Genomic DNA, 24,536 nt, shown 5'->3' with positions numbered 1-24,536 from the left:
TGGACGATTGTAGGTGCTGCAGTCAGAGCCCCCGAGTGAAGCAGGCTGGGCCTGCTCTCCCGCAGCTTACATTAACAGGGCATGGGTGGAGAGGCAAAGGACCAGAAGCAAACAAGCAAGCAAATAAACAAGTGCCGTGAGGGAGAGCAGAGGGTGGAATGAGATGGAGTGTCTGGCGGAAGAGTTATTCTGCGAGGGGAGCGGGGCACAAAGGCTTTCCCAGGGCCCACATCTGAGCTGACACCTGAAGGTGAGACGGAGGCAGCCCCAGGAAGGTCTGGTGGGAGAGTCTCCCAGTGGAGGGCACAGGGAGGGTGATGGGAAGCGGGGCAAGGCTGAAAGGAGGCCGGGGCGGCCCGTGCACAGAGGTTGGAGAGGGCAGATGTGAGGGTCGGGGGTCACAGGGCTGGATCACACTGGGACTGGAAGGCCTGGGAAGGAGTTCAGCTTTTATTTTAAGTGTGAGGAATTCCCTGGAGGGTTTTTAATAGGAGAGTGACATGTTTGGGCTCCTGTTTTGGAAAGATTCCCAGCTGCTGTATGTAGAAGAGCTGCTGATAGGGCCAGGTGGCTGCATGAGGACCAGGCAGGAAGCTGTTGCAGCAGGGCCCCCTGTAAGCCTAACTCATTACAGTTTTCTCTCTACCAAGCTTCCCCAGCCCACCCTTGCCCCTCTGATCCCTATCCCTAGCTTCCTTTATCACTTCAGCTTTTCTGACCCATCGGGTTTTCTCTATGACAGTTCTTCGCTCCCTCAGTTTTCGTCTGTTGTCATTCTCCAAGAGAGAGGCTATCTGAATCTCTCAGCCCTTCTTTGTTACTTGGGTCGTGGCCTGGCTGCAGGTCAGCCTGGACGAGGCCCCTATTCCTGCCTGGATTGGCTGTGACTGGAGGTGGGGGCCAGGTCTGATGATTCAAAGCCTACCTGCCCTAGGGCTGCTCCTTGAGCAGGGACTGGGTCCTCTAGCTTCCATGGAGGAGGCTGTAGGCAGGACTGGAAATGGACTTCATGTGCCAACTGCACTGTTTTTATCGTCATGAGGAAGAGGAACTGGATTGGTTTCCTTCGGCTCAAGTAGTGGAGCTAAGAAGCAAGGGTCCCCGTGATACGAGAACTTGGGGATAGATTTTGGGTGGGTGGAATAGAGATGAAGACAGTCTTTCTACCCTTTTGAGTGGGTTCCACTGCCCTTGGAGGTAGCCAGGGGTAGACAGAGTGGTCAAGGTAACAAGAGTCCCCAGTGGTCAGTGGTGGCCAATTTTCAAAAGCCACCCCATCTGGAAAGGAACCACAGCCCTGTCAGTTCTGCAGTTACTCCTGAATGGATGTGCCCAGCAGGGGAGACAGGGGTCACATCGTTACTTTGTGCATCTGCACTGGCCAGGTCAGCAGGGGCACAGCAGTCACAGTGCAGTGAGCCCTGCAGTCACAGCCTCTCCTCCCCATCGCATCTCTGCTCTCTCCAACCTGTTATCTTGCCAGTTTTTCTCAACATCTCCCCCAGATTCTCTTGAGTCACACATCTCCCTTCTGCTAACCAAGCCCAATACCTTTGTCTCTTCCAGTGGAACAGAGTTCCCTTCTTAGGGTCTTGCCCAGCAACTAGGAAGCACTTTTAGGTAGAGCTGCCGTTGATGGAAGGGGCTGCCCCAGGCACACAGACCCGAGGATCCCTGGGCCAGGAAGTGACAGTCAGCTAAATGCTGGCCCAGAGGCTGACCGGCTCCACCTGCGAAACCCTCTTGGGACTCCCCAGTTCTGAGGGAAGCCAGGGAGGCAAATGGCGCCTGTGTTGGGCTTCTGAGCGGCCACCTGGACTGTGGAATGGCGGTGGTGATGAATGGGCTCTGGTTGGTACTGTCCTCCCCCTCGTCCCCTCACACACACTTCTCAGCCTTAGATCTTTCTGCTGCTATCTGTGGATTAAGATTTATGGCTTCCTCAGGCTTGTAATACTTGGGTGGACAGCGGCCTAATCAACAGAGCCGTCGTTTACCAAAATGCTGTCAGATTTGATGAAAGTCATTGGCTCTTAGCATTAAATTGGTAGTGAAGGGATTGGCCTTCCAGCAATTTACTGTGGGGTGGGCTTTCTTTAAAGGCCTGGAAAGCAAGATCATTGCAATTATTACAGCAAAGGCTTTGCTCTTGCTCCATCGCTGTATCTGGTTTCCTGTTGTGGGCTAGGCAGCTTAAGCACCAACAGGAAAGCTCGCAAGTGAAAATGTGAAGTGTGGGGGGCCCTTTCCTTTGTTTTCCTCTTTTGGGTTTTGAAAACACCTGCGGCGAGGACAATAAATGAAACAGCCCATAATGGGCTGGCCTTTACAGTGACCTTGCATGACACAGAGTGTCTGTCAAGCACTACTATTTGTAAGAGATCAGACAAATCTGAGAATTAAATATCAAATAAGGTAGACTTACTCCCCACGCCGTAGCTTCAGAGCCTCCAACCTCTAGAGGGAGCCATTTGCGTACCACACAACCTGCACAACCATGTAGGCGGCCCCAGCCTTGACCTTCTTTTCTAATGGATAGTAAACTTTAATGCACACCTCTAGGAACACTTTTCCAAGAGGGGCAGCAGATGCACATAAATGGCTTTGGGCACAACACTGACCTAAGTATGGTTGAGTACAAAACAAGCTGGCCTTGGGCCAGCAAACTAGAACATGGATATTTGAGTGTTGAGGCTTTTATTTTATTTTATTTTATTTTATTTTATTTTATTTTATTTTATTTTATTTCATTTCATTTCATTTCATTTCATTTCATTTCAATTTATTTATTTATTTATTTATTTATTATTTTTAAATTTTATTTGTTGTTGTTGTTGTTAAGGCTTTTAAATCTTGTCTTGGTCTATCGCTGATACTGCAGGGACCTACCCAGCTCTGGGGACTGCAAGTGGGCAGGAGAGAGCAGCTGCTAGAAACGCCCACTACGGGGTAAAGCAGCATGTGGGGCGGGGAGCCAGCCAGGAGCTTGGGCATCATCTTTGTGAGGGTGTGAAGATGGGAGGCAGGGAGCTGATGCGCCTGGAGGCTGGGCTGGAACCTGCCAGCCTTGTGCTCCTCCTGGGGAGGTGGGCATCTTTGTGTGGGTAGGGCTGCTCTCCGTCTTCTCCCGATAGTGGCAGGGGTGGCTCCCCGGGGCTGGGGTGGGTGAGCCAGCCAGATGGAAGGACTATTTATTCCCCTCTTTCATACCCCCTCAGCATTTAGAAACTCTTTCTGGACCACGTTAATTTCGTTGCATGTTGTTTGATAAACCCTTTCCTTATGTGTGCCATGTGAACTTTTTGATGGGCCAGGGTATTGGTTTTTAAATTTTTTTATATATTGACATGTTTCCAGAACCTTGTATACAGTCAGTACTGTTTAAGTGCCTTATTACCTACTGCAAACCTATCACCTGACAGCCGAGCAAGGCAAGCTGTTGAGCTAAGCTCCTGGGAAGGGACAGGGATACTTCAGGGGAAAAGGAGAATGGGAAAGTTGTGGAAGAGAGAGAGGCACGTGATGCTCTTCCTTGAACACTGGTGCTTCTCCTCATATTTATAATTCAGATCAGACCAGCAGAGCTGCATGAATCCCAATTCTCTTACTTGCCAATGGGAAACCTCATTCAGGCATGGCTGGATCCAGGTGCTCAGGCCAGCTCTCAACTCTGCTTTTCCCCATGTTGCCCTGCATGGTACCAAGATGGCCACCAGCAGCTCCCAACTTACAGTCTCTCACCCTGCTATTTAAGCTCTTTGGCTCCCCAGTCATCCAGTCACTGTGGGTCAATGGGGTCTAATGCTCAGATTGACCAGGCCTGGGTCACGTGCTTCAACCCACCCCTGGACTCAGTTCCATGTGAATACTTGGGTTAGGGGTGTGGCAGGGGAGGATTTTCCAAAAGAAAACCGGGGTGCTTTTACCAACAGACGGGAACACATGCTCAGTCCCTGCCCCCTTTTTTGAGTGTTAGATAGTCTCAAGAAATTCCTTAATTTCCCTCTGTTATCCCCAGAGGCCACTGTAGTACAGGCTGGGCACATTTATTCTTCATGTGTCTGTTGGGAGCAATATAGCAAACCCCCCTTATCCACAGTTTTACTTTCTGAGGTTTCAGTTACCCACAGTCAACTGCAGTCCAAAAATATTAAATGGAAAATTCCAGAAATAAGTCATAAATTCTAAAATTGTGTGCTGTTCTGAGTAGCATGAGGAAATCTCACACAGTCCCGCTCCATCCCACTTGGGACATGAAGCGTCTCTGTGCTGTACGCGCTGCCTGCCTCTTCATCACTTAGCAGCCATCTCGGTTATCAGATGACTGTCAAGGTATCACAGTACTTGTGTGCAAGTAACCCTTATTTTACCTAATACTGCTACGTTCACATAACTTTCATTACAATATATTGCCATAATTTGTTCTATTTTATTATTGTTGTTGTTACTCTTTTACTGCGACAAATTTGTAAATTAAACTTTATCGTAGGTATATATATAAGAAAAAAGCATGATTTATATAGGGTTCAGTACTATCCACGGTTTCAGGCATCTGCTAGGGTCTTGGCAGGGATGCCTGTGGGTGAGGGGGCGTGGCTGTATAGTGTGGTAGTTCAGAACTGGGGTCGGTCAGCAAACTACAGCTCTTGAGCCGAATCTAGGCACAGTCTATTTTTTCAAATAAAGTGTTTTGGGGACACAGCCATCCCCATTTGTTTAGGTATTATCCATGGCTGCTTTCAAGCTAAAATGGGACAGCTGAATATCATAAGCAATATTGAGACCACGTGACTGGCAAAGCCAAAAATATTTACTTTCTACAGGAAACATTGGCTCATCCCTGATTTAGAGCAAGGCCCCTGGAACCGTGCTGCTGGGGTTCAGATCTAGGCTCTGCAGCCCTCTAGCTGTGTGACCTTGGGCAAATGGCTTACAGACTCGTGCCTCGGTTTTCCCCCAGGGTTCCTGTGAGGACTAAATGAGCAAATAAATGCACTGAAGCACTTGGAGTGGCACTCGGTCTGTAAGTGACATGGCACCGAGGGTGAGAGCACCGATAGGGATGGGGGCAGTGCAGCCATGGGTGAGGAAGGTGTTCTGTCCCAACTATCGAATGTCCTGCGGGACACCAAGGCTCCAGGCCCCGTGTTCTGCTTCATCCAGCTGACAGCTAAGTTCACTAGCTTATGGGGAAGCTGAATCTCACCGTGTGAATGGTTCCAGCGCTGCCGCTGCCGGGGTGTGAGGATAAATGCACGGTTTAGATCATATCGCTCAAACGGGTAGAAATGTGGCTTGGCGAACCTCTTAGCACCAGGGCCGCGCCAGGGAGGCCCAGGGCAGGAAATTTAAGGAGGCCCTCACTCTCGGCTTCGTGCATTTGCAGGGCACCTGGGAGGGAGCACCTCCTTAAATATCGCTCCCTGGATGCCTCTCTTGCACTACTCCGTCCCAGCCCTGCACCAAGTCCAGCACAGCCTGCTGACTCCAGCAGTGGAACACGTGGCAGTTTCTTTGTTTGATTACCAGGCGACACAGGTGACTTGCTTCTAGGGGTCATGAGGGACGAAACACTCACTTGGGAGGAGGTGTGAGTCATCGTCACAGCAGTTCTGTGATGAAGGTGTCATTAGTGCCACTTTAACAGATGCGGGACTCGCCCAGGGTTGCACGGGGAATAAGCATCAGAGTTCCAGGAATCAAACTGGTCTGCCTGAGTCTAGAACCCAGGCCCTTCACCACACATTAGCAACTCTAATAGAACCACAAAAAATATATATGACAAGTGCCCGAAGGAGGATTAGCAATTAGGACTCAGCTCAGCTACATGGAACTGACACTGGACACTGGGCTTAAAGACATTTTTTTTTTTTTCCTCTCACATGAACAAGGCATTTGGAGGCAGCCAGGGGCCCAGGCTCCTCCTTATTTTCCACAGGGTCATCCTTCGTGTGTGGCTTTCTTCCTTATTCTCACAAGGTGGCTGCTCTGCACCCAAATATATCACATCCACATTCCATCAGGAAGAAGGGTAGAAGGATAAAGGGCAGAAGTCCTGTGTCACTGAGTGAGTCCCGGCTAGCAAGAAAACAGTGGCTTTCTTAGCTCTACCCGCAGACTTCCAGCTACTCACATCTGGCTCACAGGGCCATCCCTAGCTGTAAGGGCCACTAGCAGTGCGACTGTCTTAAAGAGACACACTACTACCTCAACAGTCGGGTTCTGTTAGTAAGGATGGAGAGGACAGTGGATAGCTACTGGGTGGGCAGAGTGTCTCCACATCTTAGTTAGGATTCGGATACATGGAGAAGATTTGGGAGAATGGCATTAAGGCTGAGAGAACAGCATAAGCAAAGGCATAGAGGTGAGGGAGTTTAGGTCACGGGCAAGGGTCAGGACTGTCACAAATAACAAACCCTATTCACAATGGCTTACGTGAAAAAGGAAGTTTCAGCAGTGTCTTGCTTCAGGCATGGCTGGTTCCAAGGACCCATCGGGACTCTGCTTCCGTCTTTCAGCTCTCTTTACCTCTGTTTTGGGGCACGATGGTCCCTGGCTTAGCGCCCCTGCAGGAAGGGAGCACCTCTTCCCCACAGCTCTAGCCAGAATCCTAAGGCTGCTCTCATCGGCTGCCTTAGGTCCATTCCCATCCCTGAACCAGCTGGCCAGGGCATGTGGTGAGGGGCAGAATGGGCTGATTGGCCAGTCCCAAGTCACATTCCTGCCCTTGGGCCACATGTGAACTGAGAGGGGGATGTTTCCCAAAGCACAGGGAATGGATGCTGAACTGAAAAAAATACAAATACTCGGGGTACAGAAAGCAGTTCTGCTTGGCCCAGTGGTCGAGCGTGTGACTACATGTGCAGGAATCAACGCAGGAAGGATGGCCTGGGACCAGAGTGTAGAGAACTGTGCATGCCAGGTGCATCACTTAGGGTACAGGTTTGGCTGCTGAAACAGGGAGACCCAAATAACAGTGACTTGAACAACATGGAAGTTGATATCTCTGACACAGCACCTCAGCGGTGAGCAGTCACCCTGCTCCGAGAGGTCGTGGAAGAACCCGGGCGCTAACTCTTTTGTCGCACCGCCGTCCTCCGGACGTTGCTTCCTCCCATAGTCCTCGGCAGCTCTCCACCTCCGCCATTCCAGTTGGGCAAGGGGCGTGCGACCCCTTCCCTTTATGGGCATACTCCTCCTCCCCTACACCTCATTGGCCAGAATGTGTTTACATGGTCCCCCCAGCTGCAAGAGAAGCTGGGAACGCCATGCGCACATCTGGAAAGGCAATACAAGGGAAGAAGGGGAAAAGGACACTGGGGGACAGCCTGCAGTCTGCCATCCCAGGCCAAGGGGTGGCTTTCCCAGAGAATGATCCAAGGAATGCTAAGAGGAAGAGAGGCCCTACCACACACACTTTCCATGGCCCAAAAAGTGAGCAATGCTGCATCCTGTGTTTTATTTTAAGCTGTCCATGTGTGTGTGGTGGGTAGAAGGGGGGCGTATTAAAGGCCCCAAGAAGTCTTAAAGGAAAGCCCCAGGGTTTCTTAAACTTATTTTATCACAAAGCTATCTGGGAAGGTTAACACCTACTGAAATTCTGCTGAAGAGTTCCTAAAAAATTCTAGCAACCCACTTTGGGCTGTAGGAGCTGGTAAAGACTTTAGAGCCGAGGCGGCTTGAGCCCTCCAGGCTGGCCTGCATGAGATGATGCCAGGTCAGTGTGCGGGACAGCATGACTGCAGTTGTGCACATGCCCCTGCCTTGCAGGAAGCCCCTAACGTGCTCACCCCAAGACGAGTCAAGATGTTCGTACTACCGTATCTGAAACAGCCTGAATTCTTGTGTATAGAAATCTGTGCAGATCAGAACAGAAGCTGGTCCTCGGCTCCACATCGAACCTCCTCTGGACTATTCTGAAGATTTTGAGCCATGTGGGAATGTGACTGTCAAGGCAAAGGACGCTTCTGGGGATTGTCCACAGGTAGGACTGGCCTTGGCTCAGTGCTTTCGGGACACTCTGTCATTTATTCCTTCCTTCCTTGGGAAAAGAGTCCTTTTCTGTGGAATGACTCAAATGACCTTATTTCCCTGTCCCGTCCATAGAAACGGGGTTTTACAGGAGACACACAGCGGTGAGTTTCTCTGAGTCTGAGAGGCTGGTGTATAGCCAAGTTCAGTATGTTACAGTCCCAGCCCCACCCCATGTCACAGAATACATGCATGCCCTTCAAGCAAAGAGGCATGGTAGTTCCCTCTTCTCCTTTGACCATTTGGTACCACCTGTTACATGAACACGTATTCCTTCCTTTGCAAGCTCCCAAGCTCCCTGCAGCGGGGCTGCCTGTCCCTCACAAGCCATTAAGCTCCATTAATATTCCTGTGTGCGCGTGCTCGGAATGAGCAGCGCCCTGCTCCGCCAGCACTGAATTTTCTCCACTGTGAGTGCTTGATTGTATTTCTTTCTTTCTTTTTTTCTCCCCATCTTGAGGGGGTACTCCGTAACTCTTCACAGTCAATTTCCCTTCAGAGTTATTTTCCTGCTCAGGGAAAGAGTAAAATGGCAGTGCCAGTTTTCGGCCAAGGCAGAAGCCATAAGAGATGCGATCCAAACAGGGAACGAAAGAAAAAGCGCATGGCTAAATATACTCGGCCACCTCACACTGTTTGCAAGCACAGCCTGAAAAGGAGCAAAAGAAAATGCTTGTCGTGTGTGTGCTTTTCATCTGACCTTCACTGTTGAAACACACCAGCCTTTCACCTTCAGTCATATCCTTAGTGAACTTCAATGTCTTGGCGGCTCTGCGTTCACAGACCGGTGTGCTGCAGACATGTTCTGTTGGCTGCCACCCCGTTGACTTGCACGGTGCTTTCGAAAGATGTGAATTACTAGCTGACATTTAAGAATCAAGAAATTCCATGTCAAAGTCTGAAGTTGGGGCTTCTCTTGAAAAATTAGAAGACTTAGGAACCACATTCTTACACGACAGCAATGACTTGGCTGATAGCCGCTTTAGACAGGTGTGCGCTCCAGTGTGTCACAGTCCTCACCACAGGTCCCAGACACTTCTTCACACTGAAGATAAAACAGACAGTGAACAAGTATGTAATATGCCAGGAGGTGATAGGGCTTATCAGAGAAACAAAGCATAGAAAGGGGCTTGAGAAAGCTGGGCAGAGGCTGCCAGTTTATGTGGGAGGGCAGGGGCTTCGCCTCGAGGAAGCCACATGTGAGCAGAGGCCGCAGGGAAGCCAGGCAGTGAGCCATTTGGAGAAGAGCATCCCAGGCGCAGGAGCAGCAGGTGGAGGCCCTGAGGCAGGAGGCCAGTGTGGCGGGAGCTGAGTGAGCGAGGGCGGAAGGAAGAGGCGGTGAGACCAGAGAGGCAGCCGAGGCTCAGACCCCATGGGTCTGTGACGTCTGTGGGATTCTACTTTGGGGCGAATTGGATATTTGTTCACAATTATAATTTAGTGTTTGAAAGTTGCCGTTACTTGCTGATACATATAAACAACTTGAAGACCTGTCACAGTCCGTGTGTCACCAGCAGGTCTGTGTGGACTGTGCTGTGGCCTGTGATGGCTCACCCACCGGTTGGTACTGTGTGGATCAGGCAGTTGTGCTATCATTGGCCAAGTATTCATTAATTTCAATGGTGAGACTTAAAAAATGAGGGATCATTTTTAGGGCAGTTCTGTTGCTTGGGCACTCCTGTTTCAGATTACCATATTAATAACCTTTAGCAAATGCTTTTTTCCCCTCTCTTTACTTTTTATTGTTATTTTCACATAAATGGGATTGAAACACCCATACTGTTTGATAATCCCACTTTTTTCACTCAACGACATATGTGGCTGGCCATCGTTCTGCACCAGTCCTCATTCGGCCATTGGAATCAGTGCTCAGGGCACTGTTTTGGGAGATGGTGGCCTGAGTTTGAATCCCGATCCACTTACTAGCTGTGTTCCTGCAATTTGCTGGTAAAGCAGGGATGAGTTTGATTAAATCAGCCGTGGGTATGAGAGTAGAGAATGACTTAGTGAGGAGACAGGAGGCATGGAGGCCAATAGACAGAAGGAGGGTCAGTGAGTCTTCAGGGACCTAAGTTGCTTTTACCACGCCCAGTTCTCTCTGCTTGTCCCTAGGATTCCAAATCCTTCACCAAGCCCTGCGATTTTAACTTCTCAGTTCAAAACACACATGGATGTCTCGACGCTCCCGGCAATATGGACAAAGAAAGGATCCTCTTAACTATTCAGGATGTAATGGTAAGACCGATTTTTCACATTCTAACCATGAAGGGCCAGGGTCTTTTCCGTAGCCCAGCAGCTGGGCCATGGGATGCCAAACCCCGCCCCCCCGGGAGAGTCTTCATTTACACCTGGGAAAACGACAGATAACAACAGGATTTGGCTTTAACAAAACCCTTTGGCCCACCCACCAGAAGATTTAAAACAACAGGTGAGAGATTTGGCTTAATGACATTTCAAAAATGATAGGAAAGGCCCACGTTAAATGAGCACTTGCTAGATGCCGAGCACTGTGTTTCGTGCGTAACGTCCATTGCTGTGTTAACCTTGCGAGTTAAGTGCTAGGTATCTTCATTCCCATTTTTTGGTTGGAGGAAACTGAGGAGCAGAGAAATGATGTTGCTCACCTGGGGTCTCAAGAAGCCCAGACCCTGTGGCTCCTTCTTCCTTGGGATTAACAATCACAGGCTGGGAACCGCACTGACCTGATTTTGCCTCTGAAAGTGCCCAGCTCTCCTCAGGGGCACAGTCTGTGGTGAATACTATTGACGTTCTGCCTGGGAGCAAGGCGCTCAGAGGCAGCCAGCTATCAGTTACTTTAACCGTTTTAAACAATGATGGAGAGGACCTCTCCTCTGCCGGTTCTCTCTCCCCTACGACCCCTGGGAATGTTGACGAAACATGTTTTTCAAAATGAAATCCGATGAAGAAACAACCAGGCAAATCCAAATTGAGGGACAGTCTACAAAACAACTGGCCTGGAGTCTTCAAAAGTGTCAGAGGCATAAGAGACACAGGAAGGCTGTTCCAGACTAAAGGAGGGTAAAGAAATATCTTGATTATGTGATGTGAGATCCAGGGAGGAGAACTGCTATAAATTTAAGGATTGTTTTGGGGGAATTCACAAAAATAGTGAATTATATTACATTAGATAATATTATCTAATTATATTATATTAGATCATAATATCAGATATTATATTACATCACAATATTAGATGTTATTATATTAGATCATAATATTAGATAATAATACTTTTTGATGTTAAATTCTCCAAATTCAATAATTATATTGCGGTTATGGAAGAGGGGGTCCTTGTTCTCGGGAGACACGTGCTGAAGTGTGCAGGCGTGAGGGGTCACAGTGTCTACCACCAAGACGTAAATGGGCCAGAATAAAGAATATGTGGGTATAGACTGAAGAGGGGAACAGGAAGAAGAGAGAGGGAGAGAAAAGTGGCAAAATGTTAACAATGGGGGAATGTCAGTGAAAGGTTTTTTGGGCACTCATTTTATTATTCTGATAAATTTTCTGTGGCTTTTACATTTTTTCAAAATAAAAAGCTTTTTAAAAGCTAGCACATTAAGGAGGAGATAAACGGCCTCATTAGAGCCAAGCATCAGCAAAGGAAAAAATAGAGAAAATTGAAAAAGGAGACCTAGCTGAAAAAGCTGAGTAGGATTGTATCATTGTCAGTTTCTTGATTGTGCTATTGTGCTCTAGTTATGCAAGATGCTACCATGGGAGAAACTGGATGCAGGGTATGTGGGATCTCTCTGTATTGTTTCTTACAAATGGCATGTGAAATCTACAGTTAGCTCAAAATGAAAAGTAAAAAATAAATAAATAAAATAAACACAAATGCCCAGGTCCTACTACCCAGAGATTCTGATTTTCATCCTGGGTTTGGCCCCAGGCTTTGTATCTTGTTTTAAGTGCCCCACGTGATGATAGTTTGCAGCAATATTTGAGAACCACAGTTATAAGGAAAAGATGAGCACTGTGGATCTCAAAATTTGATATGCACAAGAACCACTAAGGACATTAGTTTAAAATGCATCTATTTTAAGTCTAATTTTTAAGCTACTAGAATTTTACATACGAGGTAGCACAGTTATTTAACAAAAGAACTCCTAGTGATCCTTACCCAGAGAGGCTTGTACAGTAGAGTCCACCTCAAATGGAAGGAAAGTTTTGGAGGTAATTTGGACTTTGTGGCTTGTATTTGGAGACTATAAAAGAAAGAAATTTAAAAATTCAAAGTTAAAATCTCATCTACACCGTACAAAATGAAGATAACTGTAAAGCAAAACAAAACGACAATAATAACAACAAAAATCCACAGAGGTTCAGGAAAGGCAGCAAGGGCTGGGAGGAGGTTCTGCGTTTTCCCTCAAAACCATATCCTGTACTTCTGGAAACTTGAGTGGAAGAGGCTGTCACTTAAAAGAATAATAAATGAAAGATACAAAAGCAGAATAGCTCTAGACATTTCCTATATTATACAGATCAGTTTAGATATTGACTATTAGTATGAAGAAAAGACTAAATTATATTCAACATACATTTTTTTCTTTTTATAAAATTTATTGGGGGTGATATTGGTTGATAAAATTATATAGGTTTCAAGCGTACAGTTCTATAACACATCATCTATATATTGCATTGTGTGTTCACAACCCAAAGTCAGATCTCCTTCTGTCACCGTATATTTGACTTCCTTTACTTTTTCTACCTCTCCTCCTCCCTCCTTTCCCTCTGGTAACCACTAAACTGTTGTCTGTATCTCTGAGTTTTTCTTCATTTGTCTTGTTCGTTTACTGCTTTCAGTTTTGTATCCCAATTATGAGTGAAATCATATGGTTGCCATACTGGCCTGAATGCACCTGATCTCGTCAACATATTCTTTTAAGAAGACAAGAGAGTCTTAATATATTTTAGAAATATTTTCATAGAAAATTATTTTAAGTTTTTGACTATTTAAAGAGGTGTATTTTAGAGAAATAGAAAATTAATTTTATGTTATATCAAGACATTATTAAATTAAGAAAATGAATATGAACCCTTTATATTTGGTTTTTCTCACTTTGGTCACATTCAAAATACGTTTCAAACTTGAGAAAAAAACAACCAGAGAAAATAGGGGAATATAAGAGAGGATTCTTATTAGTTATGACTGGAAAAAAAATATGCTCGACTGTAGAGTAGAAACAGCGATGGATGAAAGAGTGTGGCCCAAAGGGGAGGGCCTGGACCTGTGACTGCGAGGACCAGCTTCAGCTCACAGCATGTTTTGGTGGCTGGCCTGGTGTGCTGTGGTCATGATTGTTGCTGTTTTATTTTGAATTGGAAAATTTGTTCTGAGCATAGTCCTTCCCATTTGCCCTGGTCTCCCCGCCACCACTCACTCTTGGTGACCCTGAAACTCATATTGATGATCTACGCCAGTATTACATCTTCTAGAGTTATCAGAGGTTATGACTCCTGTTTCGGGAAATAAAAAGAGTAGGTTACTGGGATTCAGCCTAGAGAGGGTAGTTTGGACTTTTCCATAAACTCTGGGAGTCCTGGGCTAAGTCACACTCTTTTGGAGTCCCTATTTCCTCCCTTTTGACGGGAAGGGGTAGATTAGATATTTCCCGTGCGTATCAGCTCTGAAATTATAAATCCTAGGTGGAATTTATGGGAAAACCCTGTATCCAGTTGCAAAATTCATAGGATAGAAGATACAAAATAGTTCATGGAGCCCCCACTCATCCCAGGACTTTCCGTAGGTCATTTGCATTCTCAAGTTACATATTTAGGGGTTGAAGCACCCTTCCCCCATCACAGACCTAAGCTTCGGGATGGCAGAAATGCATGTTGTCTCTTTGCCTTCTGTCACTGGTCCTTAGAAAAGGGCCTGGCATAGAGTTAGTTTGCAAATAAATCTTCGTTAAGCAGTGAATCGAATAATCGATTGAATCAATGAGTGAGGGTGTGGTATAGGTGTTGATTCAGCGCCCTGGCCAGCCCACATGAGTTCAGTTATATCACTAAGTTATTATTACAGTGATGGTACTTTCCAGGCTATGAATCAGGACACGTAGTCTGACAGAATTTTTGTGCTGCTTGGGGTGGAAGAATCAGTTTGGGAGATGGTGTTTGGATCCTAAAGTATTGGGGTCACTGGCACAGAGTGCCAATTAAAATGAACATTTTAAGTGACATGAGCAAAGCAGGCAGGGTGACAAGCACAGCCTTTGGCCTGGGTGTCAGGGCATGGCAGGGAGTGGTGGGGATATAGAGACCAGTCCTGACACACCTTGGGCTCACTGTCATCGTGGGAAAACAGGGACCCCGTGGTACCAGGCTTTCTCGTTTTAAGAGAAGTCAAGTATCAGGGTCTCTTTGTGTTCAATTTCTCCCAATTTTTTATGTTGGTAACAAATTCATGAATTTTTATGGATCAGACAAAATATACTGCTGGCCAGATTTGGCCTTCACATCACCAGCTTGCAGTTCCTGGTTCAGACAATGAAAGCTTTGTTGGTTCCTGACAAGAGAGGAGGAAGAGGTCTTTCTCCTTCCCAGTGGCACTTGAGTTAGCCCCTCTGTACTCAGAATCATCAGCGGTGTGGTGCCCTGAATGCACCCAGAGATGTCCAGTTGGATCTTAGATGAAAGCAGCCTGGCCGATGGCATTAGACAGGGCCCTGGGCAGGTGGGTCATATAACACAAGGCCAGCTGAGCAGGAAATTCAGTGATGAGCATGAATGATTCATGTGGAATGAAGCTGAACAAGCACTAAATGCTCGTGAAATACAGGTCCAGAAGAGAAAGATACAGTGATCCCTTTACCCAATAGAGCGTTTCTGTAAGTGAAGACATAGTGGTATCTGACTTACTAAAGCATCTTTTTCAATCCTGATGAAAATAATGACCTCTGAATCAATATTGGAATAAGCAGTGTCTTTTATTTCTTGCATTTATGGCCTACGTAGAATTCCTTAGGTATTTTTACATTATTTTTCATCATTTTATGTAACATCTAATACGTGAATGCTTTCTTATTAGATTCAATAAGATTCATACAATTTGGAAGTAAATTGAGTAGACTATGAAAAGCTTTCTCCACCTACCCAGCCAGACTATACCTAGCTTTTGGTTTTATTGAACATGTATACTTTTTAAATTTTATCATTCATTTATTCATTCACTTATTTCTTATTTCTTATTTCAACTTGTTTCTACTTTTATCTTGATTTCTTCTGTAAACTTTTTGGTTTAATTTTTTGCTTTGATTCTCTTCCACTGCCGCCCCACACCCTGCCTTCTTAAGTTAAATGTTTAATTCATTTGTTTTCAGTTTTGTTTTCTAACGTATCAAAGTTAAGGCTATAAATTTTCCTCTGAACACTGCTTTGTCTTTATCCCACAAATTTTGCTATGTATGTAGTGTTTTCATTGTCATTTATTTCTAATTGGTTTGTGGTTTTATGAATTTTTCCTCTTCTGTTTATTTAGAAGGAAGAAATAGAGAAAAGTAAAAAAGTTCTAAGTAGTTTTTTTTGTTTGTTTGTCTATTTTTTTGCTACCCTTTTGTGTTAATCTTTAATTTTACTACATTATGATCAGAAAATGGTTTGTTTGGTTTCAGGTTTTTGGATATTTCTGTTTTATTCGTGGCCTGCCAGATCATATTTTGAGTGTTCCATGGTATTTCAAAACAATAATCATTCTTTTTTTCATACAAAGTTCTCAATATATTTATTAAATCAAGCTATTGGCTTATTTTACTCGGTGAGTCTTAAAGTATGGTCCCCAACCACCTATATGAGAATCATCTAGGCTCCTCTCAAAGATACAGAATTGGATCTGGAGGGAGTTGAAGCGCTCAGAATCTACATTTCTAATAAGACTTCCAGGAAATTCTTATGCTTATTAGCAAACCACTGCAATAGACTCTACTTAATTTTTGTCTGTGTAATCCAATTGATTTCTGTGAACTTGTTGATTTTCCCTTATAGTTCTCTACTTTTGCTTTATATATTTCAAATCTCTGTCATTGCGCGCATATAGAGTCATGTTTTCTGATAGATAGTACCTTTTATCCATATGAATATATCAGTGTCATTTTCTTTGTCCCATTTAAAGCAGAAGGTGGGTCTTTTCAATCTGAAGGCTCGTGTCTTTAGCACTGGAACTTAAAAAAAAAAATTATTATTATTATTCTGTTCCATTGTGTCTGTCTTCTGGAGCTTTTTTTGGACAAATGTTGGCCCAGATCTATCCTTTCAAGTCTCAATATTTCTTTCAAACTTTCTTATAGTCTTTTTGTACTATGTCTTATAAAATTACTTAGCTTCGTTTTCTAGCATACTTAGTCACCTTTTTTTTTAATCTCCTTCTGCCACGTAGTTTACCTTTTTAAAAATGTTAGCAAAATTAAAACTTTTAAGATCTCTAGTTGTTTCTTTTTCATGGGTGAAATATCCTCTTAAATCTTTCCAGGGATATTAATTTTCTGTATTCTAAAGTCTTCTTCTACTTATTCTATTAACTCTTTTTCCTTGGATATTAGTTCTTAAGTTAATTAAATTTGGTGCCTATCTTTCAAGATGTTGATTTTCCCCAAATGTGTGCTCATTCTGGGCTGTCTGCTCAAATTTGTATTTGAGGTTTCAACTTCCTCTGCTCATTCTATTTGATGTAACCCAACCCTGGTGATTGTGGGGTTGGGACACAACATGCTCCTGGAAGCTGTGTACCTCATCTTCCCTTCCAGGTATGGGAGCTCCTAACCTGCCTTAGGGATGGTCACCTCCTATGGGGGACATCATCCTGCTTTCTTGGCCCAGTGCCCAAACTCAGGGCTTCAGCCTGTGGGTAAGAACCTTTATATTTAATATAATCGAGGAGGGCCTGGCAGTCCTAAAAGTGCCCCTAGTAATTGCCCCAGCATTTCCTCTCCCTCCAACTTGACTCTGGACTCAGACACACACACACACACACACACACACACACACACACACACACACACACACTTCACTCCTATGGAAAATTTTACCCCCCACATTTTGGTCTGTTTTCAGTTCTTCATTATGATCGCTGTTCTCTGTCTTTCAGGAATTCCTCAAAAAATTTCTAGTCAGTTGGCAGCATTCTTAGTTGATACAGCCACCCATACCCCAATTCTTATAGCCAGTCCCTGCTTTGGGCAGGCTCAGGCGAGGTACCCATGGAGCCTCACAGCCAGGAAAGTCAGGCAGCCTCCAGTGCCTCTGCTTCCTGAGGCTGTGCTCTTCCTCTTAACGTCATTCTACTCTCTAAGACAAGGGTAGTTTTTTCTTCATAATGATGGATGTTAAAGACTGAACTCCAAGGTACTTTATAAATAAATTTAGCTTTGAATGAAAATTAGTAAAAACTAAGATTCAAGGTTGAATGGGGGCAGAAAGAAAGTATCAGAAAACCGAAAACATTACACAGGTATTTGAAGCACATGTAGCATCCAAATTTTCTTACCATTGGTCCTTCAGAATTGGCGTAGGGGAATGTGATTTTAAAAATACACAGTATGAACCCTGAAGTTAGGGCTCGAGTCTCTTTATTCTGGGAAATTTGTGATCTGGGAGCCAACTTGAGGCGTTGGCTGGCAACACCTAGGTTTGGGTTCTCGATGCTCATTACACTTGTAATTTCTTCTAGAATGGCTGTCTTCGTTGCCAGATTATAAATTCTACGAGAACAGGGACACTATCTGGTTCATTACTCTATCCTAGTACTCAGCAGTCGGACCTGCTAATGGAGACAGATAAATTCAACAATAAATATTTGTTGAGTAAATAAATGAATAAAAAGAAGAGCAAGTCAGTCAATTAATCTGCCAATGCAGAATAAAAATCCTTTCTGGGCCAGGCAGGTTAATATAAATGTGTAAAATGGCTCATATAAGGCAATAGGAGCTAGCAAGAATTATTGCAACTAACAGTGCATGCTGAGCTAAAGGCAGTCAAATTTCAATTTTATAAGATTGCCAACCAAAATGAGAGACATTATTGGGGTTGGCGGGGAGGAAAGGGGTTGGCTACAGGCCAGTGACCTCTATGCCAGAGACTGCTGCTTCCTCTTGAGGATGGTCTTTAAGTATCCATTGCAGCTTCTTGGTCTAAATATCTGATCTTCTTGTAGGCAAAATCAATCTAAGAAGTAAAAAAGAATATGCTGTCATCTCACTTTTGAATTTTCTATGAAGACCAGGCCTCTGTGAAAGCAATCACGAAATACTAATTCATAGCTATTATCTCATTGCATCTCTTAACCTTATCAGATTGTCAGGGCATATTTTCCCACATTAGAGGTGGGAGCTTGGGCTTAGGCCCTTGCTTGGGGACACGGGGCAGCTGGAGTCGGGCCCAGAACCCAGGCCCAGAGCTTAGACCTAGCCGTTCCCCTTTCTAAAGGTAGTTAGAGGTTTAAGTCTTCATCCACTAAAAATTAATGTACTCATTATCACGTTAACTGGCCTCAAGGCAACTTTGTGTTGAAAACTCTTAGAAGCTAGCTTCACCGATTCCGTGCAAGTCCACGGGCAGTCACTGAGCCCTGACTTTCCTTTTGCTCTAGAGACCACTCGCTTACAATGCCCTGGTGCCAGGCAGGGAATAAATGTGGGCATGTGGCGAAGAGCCTGGAATTTGGAGTCAGGCAGTCATCCATCCAGACTGGCTGTGCCACTTCCAGCCACGTGAACTTGGACTGGTACTTAGGTGCCCTGAGCTTGTAAGATAAGGATACCCACTGCGGTGGTGAAAGGCTGCAATGGGATAAGGTGTGTAGACAGGTTAGCTTGGTAATTGGTAGTGGCTGTTGTTGATGTTATAGTTATTTTACTGTTACTGCAAGCAAACAGTTTTATGGTTGCTTGGTTTTGCTTTTTTCCTGGCCCAGCAGAAAGAGGCAGATCAGGCACGTAAGGCGCTAATCCACTGACCATCAAACTCCTGCTGCATTTTAGTCGGTAGTCCTGGTTCATCCCTCCCTCCCTCTGCCTTCTCCCAGGCTCTCCTGCAAGGAGGCTGATTTGTGTGCAGTCCCATCATCCATTCTCCACCAGCGATGATTCCAACCTGGGCTCCACGCGGAGGGCTTTCTTTTGAAAGAGGTTGAACTTAACATTTTAAACACTGAACACTGAAATTGCATATAGTGAGTATGTAAAACAAAGCTATAAAGTTAATTTTCACAGAGACATTTCTGGATGACAGCTTCAAAGCAACTGGTAGCTGCCCCAGCATGGTTATCCCTTTAAAGTATTAGCAGGTTGGCTTTCAAAGCGATCCACCCTAGGTCCTCATCTTTCCAAATGGAAAGGTTTCGAAAGGCTTTCTTGCGGTAGTATTGCTACTTAGTTCATCTCTCTTTTGCCCCTGGAACAGGTGCTTTTAGGTCAGGTGGGTATTATTAGAATAGAGGTTACTAAAGTTTGCTCATCCAGTGTGAACAAATGTATTGTTTTCTTTTGTGAAGAAGCTACCAGCCATACAGAATTGAGGCTTCTTTTTTATACATATTTTGTAAATACAATTATAGCATTTAAATTTTTATTAATTTAACAGAAGCAAAATCAAATTGAAACAGAAGGGATTATTGAAATTTAAATTTCTTTATCATAAGAAATATTTCTTAAAATATCTTATTAGTTTAATAAATTATGAAAAACATATATTAAGATGTCGGAGTTGCCATCTTTTTAAACTCTCTGTTTCCATTTAAGATAGATTTGAATTGACTCCTTGCTATGGGTAGTGAGGCCAGGGGTGCACCATGCTGCCTGCTCTCTTCCGGTTTCTGTTAGCTAAGCTAATAGCTTAGGTTTTAAACATTACATTCTGCTGTATAACCTGAATGTACACAGTTGTCTAGTATGTATTCAGTCTCTAAATGGCTTCAGTGTTCACCATTAGACTTCTTACCGCAGCTTCTCCAGGTCTGTGCTCCTTGACTTCACCCTTTATTATTTGAATTTTGTCATCCAGGAGAGTTTTACTGAGAAGGGCTTATGGATGCTATGTTCCCCAAGTTTCATCCTGTTGAGGTTGGTGGCCCATTGTGCTTAAGTCTGGACCACTTGATCGGATACACTAAGTTAGAGAGACACTGCTCCATCGTCTTCCGGAGTCGGATGCTGCTGCTCGCCGCTTTCTGAGTCATTCCTTTGCAGACAAGATGTGTTCCAGAGCTAGAGATCAGTGATTTTTGAGACAACTGGCTGTCTAGGGTTCTCCACACCACTCTCCTTACCACTCTTGTGGAGAATTTATTTATTTGCAAGAGTGAGGGACAGGATTCAAACATAAATGTAAATATATCATTTTTTTCCTAATCACAAAACTAGAAGTAGGCTTATAATAAAAAATTAAGTAAAACAAAGCAGAAAAGAATGCCACCCCCAGAGAGAACAGTGTTAGTAGTTTGGTGATTATTTTTCCAAACTTGTATATGTATATGCGTACATACATGCGTAGAAACTAATGATTATTTTTAAGATTGGCTTTATATACACTACACGTACATTTTTGACATGCTTCTTTTTATTTAAAAGTGTCTCTTGCTATCTTTCTGAGTGAAAGCACATGGCCTACCTCATTCTCTGTAAGGATCGCCCTGTTAGTAATTTAACCCATCTCTTATTGATGAACATTTGGATCTTTCTCTATTATGATGATGCCTCAACGATCTTTGTATATTTAATACTGAAGGATAAATTCCTTGAGGGATTTGGTCAAAGAGTATATACATTGTTCATTTCTAGTCAGTCATTTCTGTCATCTCTGCCTCCAAAATACATCTCCAGATGCATCTCCCGTCCCCACCTCTGCTGCCATGTTCATCTTTCACTGGCTACAGCAGCCACAACTGTTCACCCTGTTTCCACCCGGGCCCCGCCTGTCAAAATCCAGGCATCAGAGTGATCTTTAAAAACAGAACTCATATAATGTTTTATTTCTGCTTAGCACCCTTCTGTGCCCTCTCATTGTACAGAAAACAAAATCCAGACTCTGCCCCGAGGCCCACGAAGCCCTGCCCTGTGTGACTCTCTCTGGCTCCCTGCCCTCTCCTCATTTGGTGCACACATTGCGCTCTGGTCATTGCCGCCTCCTGGCCTTGGCCTCTGCCCTCCCTCCTGCCTGACACTCACTAGGCGGCTAGTCATCACCCAGCCTTCCCTGACCAGCTTTCATCAAGGGCTCCCTCACCCCACCCACTCTCTGTCCTGTCATCCAGGCAGGCCCTTTCCTTCACAGTCCTGGCCACATCTGAGATTACGATTCTTTTTCTTTATGCAGTGGTTGTTTGGGGATCTGCCATCTTACTGCCACCATTACTTCAGCCCTTAGGGGCAACCTTAGCACGCGTGCATGTGTGAATAAATTAACAATGGTGGTCGCCACATCCTCCTTCCCCTTCACTGGTCCCTGACAGAATGGAAGGGAGTCTGTTTTACACTTGGATAATCTAGAAGGATCAGGGAGCAGTGGCTAAGGGCACAAGTCATAGCTCTGCCATTTAATCACCACAACAAGTTGGACCAGCTCAAAGGCGCTAGGCCTCAGTTCTCCAATTTTGGAAACTCCAAAAATGCAGTAACTTAAAATGTAGGTGTGCAACACTGTGAAGGTGATAAAGAGGCTGGAGGGAGCCTGCCTAGCTGACCATGGTTTCGAGAAGCCTAATGCCTCATCCAGATCTTTCCTGGAGCTAGCTGTGGTTGGCGATCCCAGTCCGCCACAGACATCAGCGGGGATTATCTTGGGGCCTGGGACTGACTGGGATTTCCTGGACAGTGACAGAAGTCTCCCAGCTAGGAGCCTCCTGGGTCGCCAGCCCCCGTTTTGTTGTTTGGCTCCACAACGACTGGGCGAGAATATGGGGATGCAGAGAGAGGGGTTTGCCCACTGTTTTCTCACCTGGCCTTGCCTCCACCCCTGCAGGACACAGAACTGAAGCCAATCCCATGTGAGATGGAAGTTTGGGCTGAGAACAGGAGCCAGTCGCCTAGCCCGTTTTAACAGGAGTTCATGTTTTCACAGGGTTTCAGTCTACTTACCTGCTCTGCAGGGTTATTGTGAAGATCAAATGAGAGAAAGACTAGACTTGTTTTGTAAAGTACAGAGCACTATTCCATGGTAAAGGATGCTGATTTTCCAGTCCCCGAAACTGCTATTGAGCGGCAGGCCACCTGGGAAGTCACGTTCCGCCGTGGAGGAGCAGCAATCTGTTGACCTCCAGCTGCCTACCAGTCAGAGTTTGAACACATGAGCCGTGACCAAAGTCTGGTTTCTGTGACGGTTGCATGGGCCACCTCAATGCACTCAACTAGAAGACCTTGTTATTATCTTTTTACATGTCATTGACATATGCGTGCTCACTTTTAATACAGGGGTTTAATAGCATTTAAGATAATTCTTTGTTGTGGGGGACTGTCCTGTACATTCTAGGATGTTTAGCAATGTCCCTGAACTCTATCTACTAAATGCCACTAGCGTTCCTTTACCCCAGCTGTGACCAAAAACATCTCCAGTCATTGCCAAATAGCCCCTGGGGTGCGAAATCATCCCCATTTCAGACTCTGCTTTAATACAACAGAGAGACAGGGATTTGTTAACCCATTCTTTGTGGATGCCAAAATGCAGATCAGAGGAGTTAGTAACTTGCTAAGGATTATATCACCAAAGCATGTGGGTGCTCACCACCCCTTGTTACAGCCACTACCCAGACACTGACATAAAATAGTCATTCAGAAAATATTTGTCAGTTACCTGCTATGTGCCAGGCGTATTCTATGTGCTCAATAATATCACTGATACTTGGTATTAAGCAGGGTAGGAGGGAGAGAGTGTAAAAGATAGACAGATCTGCTAGTTTGCTATTGTTGCTGTAACAAACTTACCACAGATTTAGTGGCTAATCTTATAGTTCTGGAGGTCAGAAATCTAAATTCAGTTTCACTGGTCTAAAATCAAGATGTCAGCAGACTTGTGTTCCTTCTGGAGGCTCTAGAGGAAAATCCCTTTCCTCCTTCTTCAAAGCCAGCAATATAACATCTTTTCTCCTCCCTGACCTCTGCTTATAGCCTGAGATCTTCTCTTTCTGATTCTGACTTTCCTGCTTCCCTCTTGGAAAGACCCTTGTGATGACATTAGGGCCATCAGGATAATCCACGATAATCTCCCCCATCTCAAAATTCTTCACTTAATTACGTCTGCAGAGTGCCTTTGCTGTATACGGTGACATTCACAGCCCCAGGGATTAGAATGTGGACATCTTTGGGGAACATTTATTCAGCCTGTAATAGTCTGCCTTCTGGCCCCCAAAGTTTTGTATTCATCTCACATGCAAAATACATCTGTATCATCCCAAGTTTTCCAAAAGTCTCAACATATTACAGTATCAAGTAAAAAATATCGTCCAAGTCTCATCTGCTCAAAGTTCTCATATTTCATCATATATATTATCTAAATTAGGGATGGGTGAGACTGGGTATAACCCATTTTAGAGCAAAGTTTCTCTCCATCTGTGGAATTGTGAAACAAGTCATCTGCTCCTAAATACAATGGTGGGTCAGGCATAGAATAGCAGTTATAGACATTCCCATTATAATAGGGAGAAAATTAAAGGAAAAAGGAGTCGCCAAACCCAAGTGATTTTGAAATCCAAATGGGCAAACGCCATTAGGTTTCAAGGCCTGGGAATAATCCTCTGTGGCTCAGGGCTCCACCTCTGTGCCATGGCTTAACCCTTGGAGTCATCCTTCCTCTTTCGTGAAGGGCAGCATGTGTTTGCCGCTTAGTAATTTTACAAACCTGTTTCCTGCCTGTAGAATTTTGGGAGTCTGACAGCTTTCTTTTATTTTGTCCTTTTTCTCTCCCATTCAGTTCGAGCTGATATGACATTCTCAAAAACCATGTGGGTCTCCGATGTGTGTTTCTAGAATTCACTCCATTAGACAAGAGGCTTATCCACAGATCTTTCCTGGATAATCCCATCTCTATTCCTGCTTCTACTGAGACGTCTAATGGGATCCATGAGCCTCATGTCTAATCTTCAGAGAGCCCTCAGTGTGATTGAAAACTCTAAACTTTGGATCCTTCTGAGGCACTAGCAAAAGGTTATCCAGTCACACCCTTGGTTTTCTCTCCAGAGCATGCTTTTCTGACAGGGAATCTCCTAATTTTAATATCTTTTGCAACCTGGACTGACTGAGAATTTCCCAAATAGTCAAACCTCAGTTCCGTTTTACCTAATCGTTCTTCCCTCACTCTGTCTCTTTCCTCTCATTTTTTATTCTAATCAGCAAGAAGAAATCAGACTGCATTCAACACTGCTTGGAAATCTCTTCAGCTAGATATCCAAATCCATCATTTACAAAGTTCCACTTAGCACATAATTGTAGGACACAATTCAGCTAGAATTCTGCCACTACGCAACTGGATTCCCTCTCCTCTAGTTTCCATACGTGTTC

At 44.7% G+C, this 24,536-nt stretch overlaps 1 protein-coding gene across 1 annotated transcript in view; it reads left to right on the top strand.

Moving 5' to 3' along the window:
• Positions 1-24,536, top strand: part of KATNIP (katanin interacting protein) — a 173,066-nt gene that overhangs the window by 58,500 nt on the left and 90,030 nt on the right. Inside the window, exons 6-7 of the mRNA XM_039885563.1 lie at positions 7,853-7,984; positions 10,144-10,266. Coding sequence (XP_039741497.1) covers positions 7,853-7,984; positions 10,144-10,266 — 255 coding nt within the window. The remainder of the gene's footprint in view (positions 1-7,852; positions 7,985-10,143; positions 10,267-24,536) is intronic.

Source organism: Pteropus medius, unplaced genomic scaffold, assembly GCF_902729225.1.
Source record: "Pteropus medius unplaced genomic scaffold, Ma_sr-lr_union100, whole genome shotgun sequence".
Taxonomy (NCBI): domain Eukaryota; kingdom Metazoa; phylum Chordata; class Mammalia; order Chiroptera; family Pteropodidae; genus Pteropus; species Pteropus medius.
This window is presented reverse-complemented; position numbering and strand designations above follow the sequence as displayed.